Source organism: Oncorhynchus gorbuscha, unplaced genomic scaffold (genome assembly GCF_021184085.1).
Source record: "Oncorhynchus gorbuscha isolate QuinsamMale2020 ecotype Even-year unplaced genomic scaffold, OgorEven_v1.0 Un_scaffold_4313, whole genome shotgun sequence".
Lineage (NCBI taxonomy): Eukaryota > Metazoa > Chordata > Actinopteri > Salmoniformes > Salmonidae > Oncorhynchus > Oncorhynchus gorbuscha.
Window position 1 is genome coordinate 14,008 of NW_025748355.1, and position 19,069 is coordinate 33,076.

Sequence of the window (19,069 nt, forward strand, 5' to 3'; positions counted from 1 at the left end):
ATATAAAAACCGAATATACTCTGTTGTGTATTGGACATAATAGTCTTATTTTCAACGTCTTTTCAACAACATTTTGACAGGTGGGATAGCCCCAATGTCAAAACGATTTTAACGTGTAAAAATCAATAACCAATATGCAGAAACAGTTTGTGATACATTGAAAACCTAAAGATAATATTTACTATCGAAACAAACATGTTCCACATTTTAATCACATCTCTTGTATTTTTTTAAACGAGCACCTTATGAACTGCACAAGTACCAACAACGCTGTTGTTTTGACAAGTAGCAAATACATCACTGATATCAATTAGGGGGGACATCAGGTTGTAACCCCCGAGCTGACAAGGTACAAATCTGTCACTCTGCCCCTGAACAGGCAGTTAACCCACTGTTCCTAGGCCGTCATTGAAAATAAGAATGTGTTCTTAACTGACTTAACTGACTTGCCTGGTTTAATAAAGGTTAGAGTACAATTTGTAGAAAACAGCTCGCTACATTTTGGAGTGTTGCAGTTTGATTCAAGTAGGTCACCAACTTGGGAAGTGAAACGCAACACTTTATTTGTGTTAATTTTAATCATATAAACAGGACTCTTTCAATTCAGAGCCTGTATTTTTCCCAATGAGGCTAATATCCATATCATGCTGAAATCAACCGAACAGGGGGTTCTACACTGTGAAATGATTAAAATACTCCTTCTACTATGTTAAAGCATTCTACATTATGACATCATTAGAACACTCCTACTACAATGTTAAAGCATTCTACATTGTGACATCATTAGAACACTCCTACTAAATGTTAAAACATTCTACATTATGACATCATTAGAACTACTGGCCTCCATGCTACAATGTTAAAACACATTATACATTGTGTTAAAAGATTATCATTAAATTGATATCATGAAACAACTCCTTCATAAATGTATTTTCTGATGTTTAATCAGAGGTCTTTTACCAGCGTAATTCTTGCCACATTGATCACAGCTATGAGGTTTCTCTGTGTGTTCTCTGGTGGGCTATCAGGATATTTGCCTGAGTAAACATCTTCCCAAATATGTACTTAATTTCACCTTTATCTAACTAGGCAAGCCAGTTAAGAACAAATTCTTATTTTCAATGACGGCCTAGGAACAGTGGGTTAACTGCCTTGTTCAGGGGCAGAACGACAGATTTGTACCATATCAGCTCGGGGATTCGAACTTGCATTGATTACAGCCACAAGGTTTCTATCCTGTGTGTGTTCTCTGGTGTGATATCATGTTCCTCGAGTGAGTAAAACTCCTCCCACATTGATCACAGCTATAAGGTTTCTCTCCTGTGTGTGTTTTCTCGTGTGATTTTAAATTTTGGGACGAAACAAAACTCTTTCCACAGTCAGAGCAGTGGTAAGGTTTATCTCCTGTGTGTGTTCTCTTGTGTATAGTCAGCTGGCTAAATGAAGTAAAACTCTTGCCACATTGATCACAGCTATAAGGTTTCTCTCCAGTGTGCGTTCTCAAATGTACCATCAAGTTGCTTGAGTGACTAAATCTCTTCCCACATTGATCACAGCTATAAGGCTTCTCACCTGTGTGTGTTTTCTGGTGTGACTTTAAATATTGTGATGAAACAAAACACTTTCCACAGTCAGAGCAATGGTAAGGTTTCGCTATTGTGTGTGTTCTCTTGTGTGATTTTAAATATTGGGAAGAAACAAAACTCCTTCCACAGTCAGAGCAGTGGTAAGGTTTCTCTCCTGTGTGTATTCTCTGGTGTATAGTCAGTTGGTTAGATGTAGTAAAACTCTTCCCACACCGATCACAGCTATAAGGTTTCTCTCCTGTGTGTGTTCTCTGGTGTGTAGTCAGAATGCTAGATGTAACAAAACTCTTCCCACATTGATCACAACTATAAGATTTCTCCCTTGTGTGTGTTTTCTGGTGTGCTTTCAGGCTGCGTGTAACACTAAAACTCTTCCCACATTGATTACAGCTATTCGGTTTCTCTCCTGTATGTATTCTCTGATGTCTTTTAAGGCCAGCTGAAGAGGGGAATCTCTTCCCACAGTCAGAGCAGCGGTGAGGTTTCTTCCCTGTTCCCTGTTTCTTGAGGTGTTCTGATCTGGAGAGACTCTCCTCTGCCTCGTCAGCGTCATGATGTTGTTGAGGCTCCCCAGAGGATCCACTATAGTCACGTCTCTCTCCTGTGTGAACAACAAAGTCAGACAGATGGTTAAAGGCCCACAACAGCAGAAATCCACTGTTTATTTGAGCTAAAAGGTAATGCCCATGATTGTGTACAACAATTTACGTCTGTAATTCATGTTTAAAAGCTTTTAACTTCCTATGGGCTGGTGGGATGGTAGCATCCCACCTGGTCAACATCCGGTGAAATTGCAGAGCACGAAATTCAAACTGAAGAATTATAAATATTTAACTTTCATAAAATCACAAGTGTAACACATCAAAATAAAGCTTAACTTCTTGTTAATCCAGCCGCTGTGTCAGATTTCAAAAAGGCTTTACGGCGAAAGCAAACCGTGCGATTATCTGCGGACAGCGCCCCGTATACAAAAGCATGAAAAACATATTTCAAACTGGCAGGTGCCAGAAAGTTAGAAATAGCGATAGAATAAATGCCTTACCTTTGATGATCTTCTTCTGTTGGCACTCCAAAAGGTCCCAGATACATCACAAATGGTCCTTTTGTTCGATAATGTCCTTTATATCCATAAAAACTCAGTTTAGCTGGCGCGCTTCAGTCAATAATCCATAATAATAATCCATATATATATATGAGAGAGATGTTATCTAGTTATGGATGTGGTATGCGAGCTCACAGAACAGGGCTCCGGGCAGCCGAGCGGAAATGGAGGAAAACTCGCCTCCCTGCGGACCTGGCATCCTTTCACTCCCTCCTCTCTACATTTTCCTCCTCTGTCTCTGCTGCTAAAGCCACTTTCTACCACGCTAAATTCCAAGCATCTGCCTCTAACCCTAGGAAGCTCTTTGCCACCTTCTCCTCCCTCCTGAATCCTCCTCCCCCTCCCCCCTCCTCCCTCTCTGCAGATGACTTCGTCAACCATTTTGAAAAGAAGGTCGACGACATCCGATCCTCGTTTGCTAAGTCAAACGACACCGCTGGTTCTGCTCACACTGCCCTACCCTGTGCTCTGACCTCTTTCTCCCCTCTCTCTCCAGATGAAATCTCGCGTCTTGTGACGGCCGGCCGCCCAACAACCTGCCCGCTTGACCCTATCCCCTCCTCTCTTCTCCAGACCATTTCCGGAGACCTTCTCCCTTACCTCACCTCGCTCATCAACTCATCCCTGACCGCTGGCTACGTCCCTTCCGTCTTCAAGAGAGCGAGAGTTGCACCCCTTCTGAAAAAACCTACACTCGATCCCTCCGATGTCAACAATTACAGACCAGTATCCCTTCTTTCTTTTCTCTCCAACTCTTGAACGTGCCGTCCTTGGCCAGCTCTCCCGCTATCTCTCTCTGAATGACCTTCTTGATCCAAATCAGTCAGGTTTCAAGACTAGTCATTCAACTGAGACTGCTCTCCTCTGTATCACGGAGGCGCTCCGCACTGCTAAAGCTAACTCTCTCTCCTCTGCTCTCATCCTTCTAGATCTATCGGCTGCCTTCGATACTGTGAACCATCAGATCCTCCTCTCCACCCTCTCCGAGTTGGGCATCTCCGGCGCGGCCCACGCTTGGATTGCGTCCTACCTGACAGGTCGCTCCTACCAGGTGGCGTGGCGAGAATCTGTCTGCTCACCACGCGCTCTCACCACTGGTGTCCCCCAGGGCTCTGTTCTTGGCCCTCTCCTATTCTCGCTATACACCAAGTCACTTGGCTCTGTCATAACCTCACATGGTCTCTCTTATCATTGCTATGCAGACGACACACAATTAATCTTCTCCTTTCCCCTTCTGATGACCAGGTGGCGAATCGCATCTCTGCATGTCTGGCAGACATATCAGTGTGGATGACGGATCACCACCTCAAGCTGAACCTCGGCAAGACGGAGCTGCTCTTCCTCCCGGGGAAGGACTGCCCGTTCCATGATCTCGCCATCACGGTTGACAACTCCATTGTGTCCTCCTCCCAGAGCGCCAAGAACCTTGGCGTGATCCTGGACAACACCCTGTCGTTCTCAACCAACATCAAGGCGGTGGCCCGTTCCTGTAGGTTCATGCTCTACAACATCCGCAGAGTACGACCCTGCCTCACACAGGAAGCGGCGCAGGTCCTAATCCAGGCACTTGTCATCTCCCGTCTGGATTACTGCAACTCGCTGTTGGCTGGGCTCCCTGCCTGTGCCATTAAACCCCTTCAACTCATCCAGAACGCCGCAGCCCGTCTGGTGTTCAACCTTCCCAAGTTCTCTCACGTCACCCCGCTCCTCCGTTCTCTCCACTGGCTTCCAGTTGAAGCTCGCATCCGCTACAAGACCATGGTGCTTGCCTACGGAGCTGTGAGGGGAACGGCACCTCAGTACCTCCAGGCTCTGATCAGGCCCTACACCCAAACAAGGGCACTGCGTTTATCCACCTCTGGCCTGCTCGCCTCCCTACCACTGAGGAAGTACAGCTCCCGCTCAGCCCAGTCAAAACTGTTCGCTGCCCTGGCCCCCCAATGGTGGAACAAACTCCCTCACGACGCCAGGACAGCGGCGTCAATCACCACCTTCCGGAGACACCTGAAACCCCACCTCTTTAAGGAATACCTAGGATAGGATAAGTAATCCCTCTCACCCCCCCCTTTAAGATTTAGATGCACTATTGTAAAGTGACTGTCCCACTGGATGTCATAAGGTGAATGCACCAATTTGTAAGTCGCTCTGGATAAGAGCGTCTGCTAAATGACTTAATATATAATATATGCCATTTAGCAGACGCTTTTATCCAAAGCGACTTACAGTCATGTGTGCATACATTCTACGTATGGGTGGTCCCGGGAATCGAACCCACTACCCTGGCGTTACAAGCGCCATGCTCTACCAACTGAGCTACAGAAGGACCAGAATATATGTAATGTAAATGTAATGTATGTATTTGTAGTATATCTGTTATCTAGTTGCAGTATATCAGTTATCTAGTTGCAGTATATCTGTTATCTAGTTGCAGTATATCTGTTATCTAGTTGCAGTATATCAGTTATCTAGTTGTAGTATATCTGTTATCTAGTTGCAGTATATCTGTTATCTAGTTGTAGTATATCTGTTATCTAGTTGCAGTATATCTGTTATCTAGTTGCAGTATATCTGTTATCTAGTTGCAGTATATCTGTTATCTAGTTGCAGTAGTATATCTGTTATCTAGTTGCAGTAGTATATCTGTTATCTAGTTGCAGTAGTATATCTGTTATCTAGTTGCAGTATATCTGTTATCTAGTTGCAGTATATCTGTTATCTAGTTGCAGTATATCTGTTATCTAGTTGCAGTATATCTGTTATCTGTTACCTAGTTGCAGTATATCAGTTATCTAGTTGCAGTATATCTGTTATCTAGTTGCAGTAGTATATCTGTTATCTAGTTGCAGTATATCTGTTATATGTTACCTAGTTGCAGTATATCTGTTATCTAGTTGCAGTATATCAGTTATCTAGTTGCAGTATATCTGTTATCTAGTTGCAGTATATCTGTTATCTAGTTGTAGTATATCTGTTATCTAGTTCTAGTTGCAGTATATCTGTTATCTAGTTGTAGTATATCTGTTATCTAGTTGCAGTATATCTGTTATCTAGTTGCAGTATATCTGTTATCTAGTTGCAGTATATCTGTTATCTAGTTGCAGTATATCTGTTATCTAGTTGCAGTATATCTGTTATCTAGTTGCAGTATATCTGTTATCTAGTTGCAGTATATCTGTTATCTAGTTGCAGTATATCTGTTATCTAGTTGCAGTATATCTGTTATCTAGTTGCAGTATATCTGTTATCTAGTTGCAGTATATCTGTTATCTAGTTGCAGTATATCTGTTATCTAGTTGCAGTATATCTGTTATCTAGTTGCAGTATATCAGTTATCTAGTTGCAGTATATCTGTTATCTAGTTGCAGTATATCTGTTATCTAGTTGCAGTATATCTGTTATCTAGTTGCAGTATATCTGTTATCTAGTTGCAGTATATCTGTTACCTAGTTGTAGTATATCTGTTATCTAGTTGCAGTATATCAGTTATCTAGTTCTAGTATATCTGTTATCTAGTTGCAGTATATCTGTTATCTAGTTGCAGTATATCTGTTATCTCGTTGCAGTATATCTGTTATCTCGTTGCAGTATATCTGTTATCTCGTTGCAGTATATCTGTTATCTCGTTGCAGTATATCTGTTATCTCGTTGCAGTATATCTGTTATCTAGTTGCAGTATATTTTTTATTTTATTTTTTTATTTCACCTTTATTTAACCAGGTAGGCTAGTTGAGAACAAGTTCTCATTTGCAACTGCGACCTGGCCAAGATAAAGCATAGCAGTGTGAACAGACAACACAGAGTTACACATGGAATAAACAATTAACAAGTCAATAACACAGTAGAAAAAAATGGGCAGTCTATATGCAATGTGTGCAAAAGGCATGAGGAGGTAGGCGAATAATACAGTTTTGCAGATTAACACTGGAGTGATAAATGATCAGATGGTCATGTACAGGTAGAGATATTGGTGTGCAAAAGAGCAGAAAAATAAATAAATAAAAACAGTATAAAAAACAGTATGGGAATGAGGTAGGTGAAAATGGGTGGGCTATTTTCCTATAGACGATGTACAGCTGCAGCGATCGGTTAGCTGCTCGGATAGCTGATGTTTGAAGTTGGTGAGGGAGATAAAAGTCTCCAACTTCAGCGATTTTTGCAATTCGTTCCAGTCACAGGCAGCAGAGTACTCGAACGAAAGGCGGCCAAATGATGTGTTGGCTTTAGGGATGATCAGTGAGATACACCTGCTGGAGCGCGTGCTACGGATGGGTGTTGCCATCGTGACCAGTGAACTGAGATAAGGCGGAGCTTTACCTAGCATGGACTTGTAGATGACCTGGAGCCAGTGGGTCTGGCGACGAATATGTAGTGAGGGCCAGCCGACTAGAGCCTCCTTCTGTAGCTCAGTTGGTAGAGCATGGCGCTTGTAACGCCAGGGTAGTGGGTTCGATTCCCGGGACCACCCATACGTAGAATGTATGCACACATGACTGTAAGTCGCTTTGGATAAAAGCGTCTGCTAAATGGCATATATAAGTCACAGTGGTGGGTGGTATAAGGTGCTTTAGTGACAAAACGGATGGCACTGTGATAGACTGCATCCAGTTTGCTGAGTAGAGTGTTGGAAGCCATTTTGTAGATGACATCGCCGAAGTCGAGGATCGGTAGGATAGTCAGTTTTACTAGGGTAAGCTTGGCAACGTGAGTGAAGGAGGCTTTGTTGCGGAATAGAAAGCCGACTCTTGATTTGATTTTCGATTGGAGATGTTTGATGTGGGTCTGGAAGGAGAGTTTGCAGTCTAGCCAGACACCTAGGTACTTATAGATGTCCACATATTCAAGGTCGGAACCATCCAGGGTGGTGATGCTAGTCGGGCATGCGGGTGCAGGCAGCGATCGGTTGAAAAGCATGCATTTGGTTTTACTCGCGTTTAAGAGCAGTTGGAGGCCACGGAAGGAGTGCTGTATGGCATTGAAGCTCGTTTGGAGGTTAGATAGCACAGTGTCCAATGACGGGCTGAAAGTATATAGAATGGTGTCGTCTGCGTAGAGGTGGATCAGGGAATCGCCCGCAGCAAGAGCAACATCATTGATATACACAGAGAAAAGAGTCGGCCCGAGAATTGAACCCTGTGGCACCCCCATAGAGACTGCCAGAGGACCGGACAGCATGCCCTCCGATTTGACACACTGAACTCTGTCTGCAAAGTAATTGGTGAACCAGGCAAGGCAGTCATCCGAAAACCGAGGCTGTTGAGTCTGCCGATAAGAATATGGTGATTGACAGAGTCGAAAGCCTTGGCGAGGTCGATGAAGACGGCTGCACAGTACTGTCTTTTATCGATGGCGGTTATGATATCGTTTAGTACCTTGAGTGTGGCTGAGGTGCACCCGTGACCGGCTCGGAAACCAGATTGCACATCGGAGAAGGTACGGTAGGATTCGAGATGGTCAGTGACCTGTTTGTTGACTTGGCTTTCGAAGACCTTAGATAGGCAGGGCAGGATGGATATAGGTCTGTAGCAGTTTGGGTCCAGGGTGTCTCCCCTTTGAAGAGGGGGATGACTGCGGCAGCTTTCAATCCTTGGGGATCTCAGACGATATGAAAGAGAGGTTGAACAGGCTGGTAATAGGGGTTGCGACAATGGCGGCAGATAGTTTCAGAAATAGCGGGTCCAGATTGTCAAGCCCAGCTGATTTGTACGGGTCCAGGTTTTGCAGCTCTTTCAGAACATCTGCTATCTGGATTTGGGTAAAGGAGAACCTGGAGAGGCTTGGGTGAGGAGCTACGGGGGGGCGGAGCTGTTCGCCGAGGTTGGAGTAGCCAGGCGGAAGGCATGGCCAGCCGTTGAGAAGTGCTTATTGAAGTTTTCGATGATCATGGATTTATCGGTGGAGACCGTGTTTCCTAGCCTCAGTGCAGTGGGCAGCTGGGAGGAGGTGCTCTTGTTCTCCATGGACTTCACAGTGTCCCAGAACCTTTTGGAGTTGGAGCTACAGGATGCAAACTTCTGCCTGAAGAAGCTGGCCTTAGCTTTCCTGACTGACTGCGTGTATTGGTTCCTGACTTCCCTGAACAGTTGCATATCACGGGGGCTATTCGACGCTATTGCAGTCCGCCACAGGATGTTTTTGTGCTGGTCGAGGGCAGTCAGGTCTGGAGTGAACCAAGGGCTGTATCTGTTCTTGGTTCTGCATTTTTTGAACGGAGCATGCTTATCTAGAATGGTGAGGAAGTTACTTTTAAAGAATGACCATGCATCCTCAACTGACGGGATGAGGTCAATGTCCTTCCAGGATACCCGGGCCAGGTCGATTAGAAAGGCCTGCTCACAGAAGTGTTTTAGGGAGCGTTTGACAGTGATGAGGGGTGGTCGTTTGACTGCGGCTCCGTGGCGGATACAGGCGATGAGGCAGTGATCGCTGAGATCCTGGTTGAAGACAGCAGAGGTATATTTGGAGGGCCAGTTGGTCAGGATGACGTCTATGAGGGTGCCCTTGTTTACAGAGTTAGGGTTGTACCTGGTGGGTTCCTTGATGATTTGAGTGAGATTGAGGGCATCTAGCTTAGATTGTAGGACTGCCGGGGTGTTAAGCATATCCCAGTTTAGGTCACCTAACAGAACGAACTCTGAAGCTAGATGGGGAACGATCAATTCACAAATGGTGTCCAGGGCACAGCTGGGAGCTGAGGGGGGTCGGTAGCAGGCGGCAACAGTGAGAGACTTGTTTCTGGAGAGAGTAATTTTCAAAATTAGTAGTTCAAACTGTTTGGGTATGGACCTGGAAAGTATGACATTACTTTGCAGGCTATCTCTGCAGTAGACTGCGACTCCGCCCCCTTTGGCAGTTCTATCTTGACGGAAGATGTTATAGTTGGGTATGGAAATCTCTGAATTTTTGGTGGCCTTCCTGAGCCAGGATTCAGACACGGCAAGGACATCAGGGTTAGCAGAGTGTGCTAAAGCAGTGAGTAAAACAAACTTAGGGAGGAGGCTTCTGATGTTGACATGCATAAAACCAAGACTTTTTCGATCACAGAAGTCAACAAATGAGGGTACCTCGGGACATGCGGGGCCTGGGTTTACCTCCACATCACCCGCGGAACAGAGAAGGAGTAGTATGAGGGTACGGCTAAAGGCTATCAAAACTGGTCGCCTAGAGCGTTGGGGGCAGAGGATAAGAGGAGCAGGTTTCTGGGCATGGTAGAATATATTCAGGGCATAATGCGCAGACAGGGGTATGGTGGGGTGCGGGTACAGCGGAGGTAAGCCCAGGCACTGGGTGATGATGAGAGAGGTTGTATCTCTGGACATGCTGGTTGTAATGGGTGATGTCACCGCATGTGTGGGGGGTGGGACAAGGGAGGTAACAGGGGTATGCAGAGTGGATCTAGGGGCTCCATTGTGAACTAAAACAATGATAACTAACCTGAACAACAGTATACAAGGCATATTGACATTTGAGAGAGACATACAGCGAGGCATACAGTAGTCACAGGTGTTGAATTGAGAAAGCTAGCTAAAAACAGTGGGCGAGGCTAATCAGCTAGCACAACAAACAGCAGGTAAAATGGCGTTGACTAGGCAACTGGGCCGACAGATAAAACAAACAAGCAGAGTGGAGTACCGTGATTAATGGACAGTCCAGTGTGCGTCAGCTATGTAGCCAAGAGATCAGTGTCCAGGGGGCAGCGGTGGATGGGGCAGGGGGGGCTGGGCTGGCGAGTGTTATCCAGTTTTTTTTTGTTTTTTTTTAAACTAACAATGACTAAATAGCTTGTAGCTAGTTAGCTGGTTAGCGTCTGGAGGTTCTTGAGTGTGTCATAAAAATAAAATAAAAATTAAAAGTAACAGCGATTCCGTACCACAGTGGGTGAGGCAAGTTTCCGGAAGGTATAAACAAAATAAAAATCAAAAAGAGATAGAAAGTAAATGGTTTCAGAGTGTTTGGGATGCAGTGATTCAGATGGTTAGCAGGCCTGTGCTAACAAGCTAACAGTTCGTAGGCCCGGGCTAGACAAGCTAGCCGTTAGCAGGCCGAATTAGCAAGCAGGGAGATAGCGAGGGCTAGAGAGTTAACCTTTGGGGGGACGTCGCGATGGGGTGAGTCTGTTTATTCCTCTTCATGCGGTGACATCGACAGACCGGTCGTGGGCCCGGGTAATTGTAGCCCAGGAGTATGCTACAGGTGCTCTAGTACGCTAGGTGAGCTGGAGACACAGCGTTTCAGAAAGCTCGCGGGCCTTGGCCGGCAGATGGATCTTTGACGATGTCGCAACGAAAAAGCCTGTTGAAACCACCTCGGACGATTATGTCGGCGGACCAGTCGTGATGGATCGGCGGGGCTCCGTGTCGGCAGTACAGGGTCCAGGCCAATTGGCAAAAGAGGTATTGTTGGGCCTCTTCGGCTAGTCGGGAGATGGGCTTAGCTCGAGGCTAGCTCAAGGCTAATTGGTGCTTGTTTTGGGACAGAGACGTTAGCCAGGAGTAGCCACTCGGATTGCAGCTAGCTAGTTGCGATGATCCGGTGTAAAGGTTCAGAGCTTGCGGTAGGAATCCGGAGAAAAAGCAGTCTGATGTGCTCTGGGTTGATGTCGCGCTGGTGTCCTAGTTAGCTTTGAAGACCGCTAGCAATGGCTAACTGAGTACTAGCTAGTAGCTAGTTAGCTGGCTAGCTTCTGATGGGGGTTCCGGTTCTAAAGTAAAGTATAGAAAAAGCAGATCCGTACCACATTGGGTGATGCGGGTTGCAGGAGAGTATATTCAGCTCTAGTTGGAAAGTGAGATTAAAATATGTACGAAATATATACAGAAAAAAAACGAATAAAACTATATTTACACTAGACAGGACGGGACAAGACTAAACACACGTCCGACTGCTACGCCATCTTGGAACTTGATATCTGTTATCTAGTTTTAGTATATCAGTTATCTAGTTGCAGTATATCTGTTATCTAGTTGCAGTATATCTGTTATCTAGTTTTAGTATATCTGTTATCTAGTTGCAGTATATCTGTTATCTAGTTGCAGTATATCTGTTATCTAGTTGTAGTATATCTGTGTGGGCAGAAATGGTGAGCGAAGGTATTTGTTTTTCACAATGTATTCCGAATATTACCACACGTTATCAGATCAATATCAGGATGCTACTGAAGGAAACTCACATTAAGCTCTGTGTCTATTCACTAATTCACCACCGTGGGGAGTTCTCACACATGCGGAGATCATCCATTCACCTAGCTGAGGTTAACCGCCTCCATGCTTCACAGTGGGAACCACACATGCGGAGATCATCCATTCACCTAATTGAGGTTAACCGCCTCCATGCTTCACAGTGGGAACCACACATGCGGAGATCATCCATTCACCTAACTGAGGTTAACCGCCTCCATGCTTCACAGTGGGAACCACACATGCGGAGATCATCCATTCACCTAACTGAGGTTAACTGCCTCCATGCTTCACAGTGGGAACCACACATGCGGAGATCATCCATTCACCTAACTGAGGTTAACCGCCTCCATGCTTCACAGTGGGAACCACACATGCGGAGATCATCCATTCACCTAACTGAGGTTAACCGCCTTCACAGTGGGAACCACACATGCAGAGATCATCCATTCACCTAACTGAGGTTAACCATGCTTCACAGTGGGAACCACACATGCGGAGATCATCCATTCACCTAACTGAGGTTAACCGCCTCCATGCTTCACAGTGGGAAACACACATGCGGAGATCATCCATTCACCTACTCTGCATCTCACAAAGACACAGCGGTTGGAACCAAAAATCTCAAATTTGGACTCATCAGACCAAAGGACAGATTTCCATCCGTCTAATGTCCATTGCTTGTGTTTCTTGGCCCAAGTAAGACTCTTCTTCTTGTTATTGGTGTCCTTTAGTAGTGGTTTCTTTGCAGAAATTCGACCATTAAGGCCTGATTTCACGCAGTCTCCTCTGAACAGTTGATGTTGAGATGTGTATGTTAATTGAACTCTGTGAAGCATTTATTTGGGCTGCAATCTGAGGTGCAGTTAATTGCCCATTTCTGATGCTGCGAACTCTAATGAACTTATCCACTGCAGCAGAGGTAACTCTGGGTCTTCCTTTCCTGTGGCGGTCCTCATGAGAGCCAGTTTCATCATCGTGCTTGATGGTTTTTGCGACTGCACTTGAACAAACTTTCAAAGTTTTGAAGTTTTCCGGATTGACTGACATTCATGTCTTAAAGTAATGATGGACTGTCATTTCTCTTTGCTTATTTGAGCTGTTCTTGCCATAATATGGACTTGGTCGTTTACAAAATAGGGCTGTGTCCGGTATACCACCCCTACCTTGTCCGGTATACCACCCCTACCTAGTCACAACACAACTGATTGGCTCAAACGCATTAAGAAGGAAAGAAATTCCACAAATTAACTTAACGAGGCACACCTGTTAATTAAAATGCATTCCAGGTGACTACCTCATGAAGCTGGTTGAGAGAATGCCAAGAGTGTGCAACGCTGTCATCAAGGCAAAGGTTGGCCACTTTGAAGAGTCGAAAATAGAAATAAATTTTGATTTGTTTAACACTTGTTTGGTTACTACATGATTCCATGTGTTATTTCATAGTTTTGATGATGTCACTATTATTCTACAACGTAGAAAATAGTAAAAATAAAGAAAAAGCCTTGAATGAGTAGGTGCGTCCAAACTTTGACTGGTACTGATTTATACTGCCAGGCATATTCAACAGTTAGGCTTATTATAGTCCTAATGAAGATGCGGTTTGCTCTCTCCTCTTAGACAATTAAGCTAAGACCAATTCATCCCTAAGGTGTTCGATGGGGTTGAGGTCAGGGCTCTGTGCAGGCAAGTCAAGTTCATCCACACCAAACCTCGACATACCAATTCTGTTTGGATTTCGCTTTATGCACAGGGGGCATTGTCATGCTGCAACAGGAAAGAGCCTTCCACAAACTGTTCCCAAAACTGTTGGAAGCACAGAATCATCTAGAATGTCAGAATGCTGTAGCACTAAGATTTCCCTTCACTGGAAGTAAGGGGCCCGAACCATGAAAAAACATCCCCAGATCATTATTCCTCTTCCACCAAACTTTACAGTTTAATGAACTACAGTGGGGCAAAAAAGTATTGCACGGCTGTGTTCTCGATTTTATTCACCAGTCAGCAACGGATGTAATAATAATAATAATAATATATGCCATTTAGCAGACGCTTTTATCCAAAGCGACTTACAGTCATGTGTGCATACATTCTACGTATGTGGCTGAAATAGCTGAATCCACAAATTAGAATAGCTGTTTCCACAAAATGTTGTATATATAGCGTATTTGCGACTGCTCTACAAAAATAAATCACGGTCAACAAAACAGCCCAACAATCGACCAGTAGAATACGGTCAGCCCTAAAAAAAATGTCTGAATATTATACAATGACTTATCAACAGCTCTAACAACTTGACCCCCACAGGAAATTATATAACCTAGAAACCTGGTTACCCCCACAGGAAATCTACACTGGTAATTCTATCATTAACCTAGAAACCTGAAACTATCATATAATATACTATATAACCTAGAAACCTGGTTAAACTATCATTATGACATCATGGATGAATTCCAGAATATACTATATATCCTAGAAACCTGGTTAAACTATCATTATGACATCATGGGTGAATTCTAGAATATATTATATATCCTAGACAATTTGACTCCCACAGGAAACCTACACTGGTAGTTATGGAAAGACCCATATACTGTAAGCCATTGATTACTGAAGAATATAACTTATAAATGCCTCAAATGTTTCAACCGCATTACCTCACCAGAAACCAAAACATAAGCTTGTATAACGCCACTGTAATAAAGCACTATATCCGAGAAACCTGGTTAAACTATCACTATGACATCATGGATGAATTCTAGAATATACCATATATCCTAGAAACCTGGTTAAAACTATCATTTTGATCCTTATAGGTGGCCAGTCCTTGTACTCATAGTGTGGTGAATTCAGAGGGTAGCCCTGAGCTGAACTCAAACCTGGGCCCAGTGACTGTCAAGCCCAACACCTTATAACTGTTATGCCAAGATGTCTGAACTTCTTGACGAGGTCGCTAGGTGTTGGGTTAAGGTTTCTACAATATTGTTCACTATGAATTTGAGAGTGGTTACACTTCTCCTTCCCCCATCCCTCAGCTGTTAACCAAGTCTCTGGGCAGCCATTTTTTTGTTGCTGCTTAAAACCTAGCTAGCTCCCTTTAAAAAAAGCCACATCCATCAATCTGCAGTTTAAACAATAACAAAGCTGTAATTACACCACTATTTTGGTAATAAGATGTTGGATGGGGCTGGAGAAATGTAACTACTCTCAAATTCATAGACAGACCTATGGATAAAAGGACTGACCATCCATGATATCAACATTATAGTTTTAACCATGTTGAGGCTATACAGTGTTGGTTTACATTGTTTCTAAACATTGGAGTAAAAACATCTTATTTGGGGTTCTGATGGGGTAAACAGTTGAACTAAGCTCTTGAGGCATGTGTTATATTCTTCAAGAATCAATGGCTATAAATAAATCATTTAAAAGTCACAATATGGATGTAGCAACTACAGATTTCCCTTTTAACACCAGGCATCAGTTCAACAAATGCAGAGTTTGTGCCTCTGATTCTAAGACAGTACTTACTAGTGTTAATCAGGGCCCGGTTTCTCAAAACCATCTTACGGCTAAATTCATTGTTAGAACCATTGGACGCCTGAATATGCTTTTGGGAAACCGGGCCCAGATATCCAGTTTCCTCCTCCTTTTTCGACGTGACAGTCATCTCCTCCTCCTCTTTCACTCCAAAAACTGCATCCTCCTCTTTCTCTTCCTCCTCTTCTTTTACTGTAACATCCTCCTCCTCTTTCACTCTGAACACATCTTCCTCTTCTTTAACTGAGACGTCTTTCTCTTCTTCTTTCACGGTAACAGCCTCCTCTTCCGCCTCCTCTTTGACGAGACCCTCTTTCTCCGTCCAGCAGACCACCTCTTCTTTAACAGGAGGAGAGTAGCTTAGTGAACTCATGGTCAGAGATGTTAGCTAGCTAGGCTAATGCTAACTTAACAAGGAGCTAGCTGAATAATAATAACAACACTGTAAATATGAAATTAAATGGGATAACTAACCAGACGATAGTAGTCAGTTTAAAATACAGTGGCTAATAAACACGAAAGCGTCTAAAGCGGTTTATTGGTTCGTATATTTTGTCTATCAAGCTACCGAGGTGTCTGACTAACTGTTGCTGCTGATGAAAGAAGCGTTCCGTCCACTACATTATACGTCACACCAACAGCATCGGCTTAAATTCTCAGACCGCCATCTGCTGACTGGAGTGGGTAACGCAGTTGAGAGAAAATGTATATTTTATTTTCAGACAAAATGTTAAAGCGTAGGAAGCATGGGTTTTTTACTCACCAATGTAACAACACTGTGTGGTTAAAGACTTAGTACATGAGTTGCAGTCATGATCTGGTTACCTATAAGAACAAACAGGGTATCTTCTAAACTTCCCACAATTCACTATTTCTCAACGTCATATGGATATAGTCTGTGCTACTGAGTTCATATTGTAAGTATATGCATGTCCCTTAAGGTCCTTGTGTAATTGTAATGTGATATTGTACCCACTAGCCCCGCCCCCAGCCCCGCCCCTAGCTCGATTGTCCATTGTTTATAATCTATATATACTTGTGTTCTCTCATGTACTTTATGTATTGATTTGTTGTTAATAAAACAAATAAAAAATAAAAGTACAAAAACTATAAATAAAACATTAAAATAAAAAAAGAGTTGATATCCTAGTAAACCGTACCCATTACATTAGGAAACCTGTTGTAAAATGAACACTTATGAGTATGATGGGCGGAATCTTCTGGACTTTACTACCTTAAATAAATAATACTTTTAAGATCAATTGGATAAATCAATTCCTCAGAAGACCCACTTCTATGTGGAATTGTATTCCTCATCATGTCTTCTCTACCTTAACTTCATGTTGGTTTGTAATTTTAACATTGACAAAGTTCCAGTGAAATTGGAACTTTGAATTTCTCTACGGCTGCTCAGCAGGTTTTCTTGTCGTGGTCCTTAATTTATAAGCATCATTTTTTTCCTCACAGATATTATATATGGAATAATCGGGATATATTGTATGAAAATACGTCTTTATTTTTAGAATATTGTTTCTGAAATAATATCCTATTGGTGAGCTAACTGGTAAATGCAGAGGGTCTTTAACTCAGTTATAAGGAATACTTTACAAGGTCCCTGTAACACCTAAAGATTTTGCAATTGTTTTAGATGCCATTCCCTCTGGTGTTGCTATGTTATTCAGGAACATGTCAAGACCTGACCCTCAGGGCCTACCTTCTATTGACCCTGTTGACTCATCAGTAGGAAAGACCTGACCCTCAGAGCCTACCTTCTATTGACCCTGCTGACTCATCAGTAGGAAAGATTTGTTTCTCTTTTGGTCCATACAACAACAGAGAGACACAAACCTTGTTTCAGCAGGATGTTGTATCCATACCTTATGTCATTCCTTATTGGAATGGGATTTATTGATCATATCTGTTGGGAAAAAAGTCTGTATTTTGCCACACACATACCTATTTATTAACAAAATTCAGGAAGTTTCTTTTTAAATTATTCATAAATATTATCCTGCCAACCACTATATGAAGAAGTTAAAAAAATATACATCAACTCAAATTGTACCTTTTGTAATGACCACCCAGAAACAGTGTTGTATCTTTTGTAATGACCACCCAGAAACAGTGTTGTATCTTTTGTAATGACCACCCAGAAACAGTGTTGTATCTTTTGTAATGACCACCCAGAAACAGTGTTGTATCTTTTGTAATGACCACCCAGAAACAGTGTTGTATCTTTTGTAATGACCACCCAGAAACAGTGTTGTATCTTTTGTAATGACCACCCAGAAACAGTGTTGTATCTTTTGTAATGACCACCCAGAAACAGTGTTGTACCTTTTGTAATGACCACCCAGAAACAGTGTTGTATCTCTTGTAATGACCACCCAGAAACAGTGTTGTATCTTTTGTAATGACCACCCAGAAACAGTGTTGTATCTTTTGTAATGACCACCCAGAAACAGTGTTGTATCTTTTGTAATGACCACCCAGAAACAGTGTTGTATCTTTTGTAATGACCACCCAGAAACAGTGTTGTATCTTTTGTATTCACCACCCAGAAACAGTGTTGTATCTTTTGTAATGACCACCCAGAAACAGTGTTGTATCTTTTGTATCTGACCACCCAGAAACAGTGTTGTATCTTTTGTAATGACCACCCAGAAACAGTGTTGTATCTTTTGTAATGACCACCCAGAAACAGTGTTGTATCTTTTGTAATGACCACCCAGAAACAGTGTTGTATCTTTTGTAATGACCACCCAGAAACAGTGTTGTATCTTTTGTAATGACCACCCAGAAACAGTGTTGTATCTTTTGTAATGACCACCCAGAAACAGTGTTGTATCTTTTGTAATGACCACCCAGACACAGTGTTGTATCTTTTGTAATGACCACCCAGAAACAGTGTTGTATCTTTTGTAATGACCACCCAGAAACAGTGTTGTATCTTTTGTGGCCTTGTATTCATGTAGGGAATGTGTGGTAAGACACCAGTAGATTCATAATTGTACACATTTCTGAAGATGTTACACTATTATGGAGAGATGTACTGCTTGAATTCTTTATTTAGGATATAAATAAGCTGAAACAATTTTATGTAATTAATTTAATTAATCTTTTGGCCATATTTCATATTCCCAAATGTAAATTTACAAACAAAACACCATTTTCTTACCTTACAAAAAGAAATTGAACTGTATTTTCAGACAATTTAATATTCTACTAACAAAAAAAGCTATTAGAATTATAAATGTATGTATGTATGTATGTCCCTTAAGGTCTTTGTGTAATGTGATATTATACCTCCTTGGCCCCGCCCATAGCCCTGCCCATAGCCCCGCCCATAGCCCTGCCGCTAGCCCTGCCCATAGCCCTGCCGCTAGCCCTGCCCATAGTCCTGCCCATAGCCCTGCCGCTAGCCCCGCCCCTAGCCCTGCCCATAGCCCTGCCGCTAGCCCTGCCGCTAGCCCTGCCCATAGCCCTGCCGCTAGCCCTGCCCATAGCCCCGCCCATAGCCCCGCCCCCCGCCCAATTGTCCTTTGTATATTATTTATAGATACTTGTGTTCCCACATGTACTTCCTGTATTGATTTGTTGTTAGTAAAAAAAATATATATAAATCTCAAAGTTAAAAAAAACAATCATAAATAAATAAAACA

The 19,069-nt window shown here is 43.0% G+C and overlaps 1 protein-coding gene across 1 annotated transcript; it reads right to left on the reverse strand.

Annotated features, from left to right (window-relative positions):
- Positions 1 to 910: 910 nt before the first annotated feature.
- LOC124028505 (zinc finger protein 664-like) lies at positions 911 to 15,997 on the reverse strand. Its single transcript, XM_046340551.1, has 2 exons — positions 15,399 to 15,997; positions 911 to 2,190 (listed from the first exon to the last, which is right to left on the reverse strand). Exons 1-2 carry the CDS (start codon positions 15,778 to 15,780, stop codon positions 1,235 to 1,237), a joined length of 1,338 nt encoding a protein of 445 aa, XP_046196507.1. The 5' UTR covers positions 15,781 to 15,997; the 3' UTR covers positions 911 to 1,234.
- Positions 15,998 to 19,069: the final 3,072 nt, after the last annotated feature.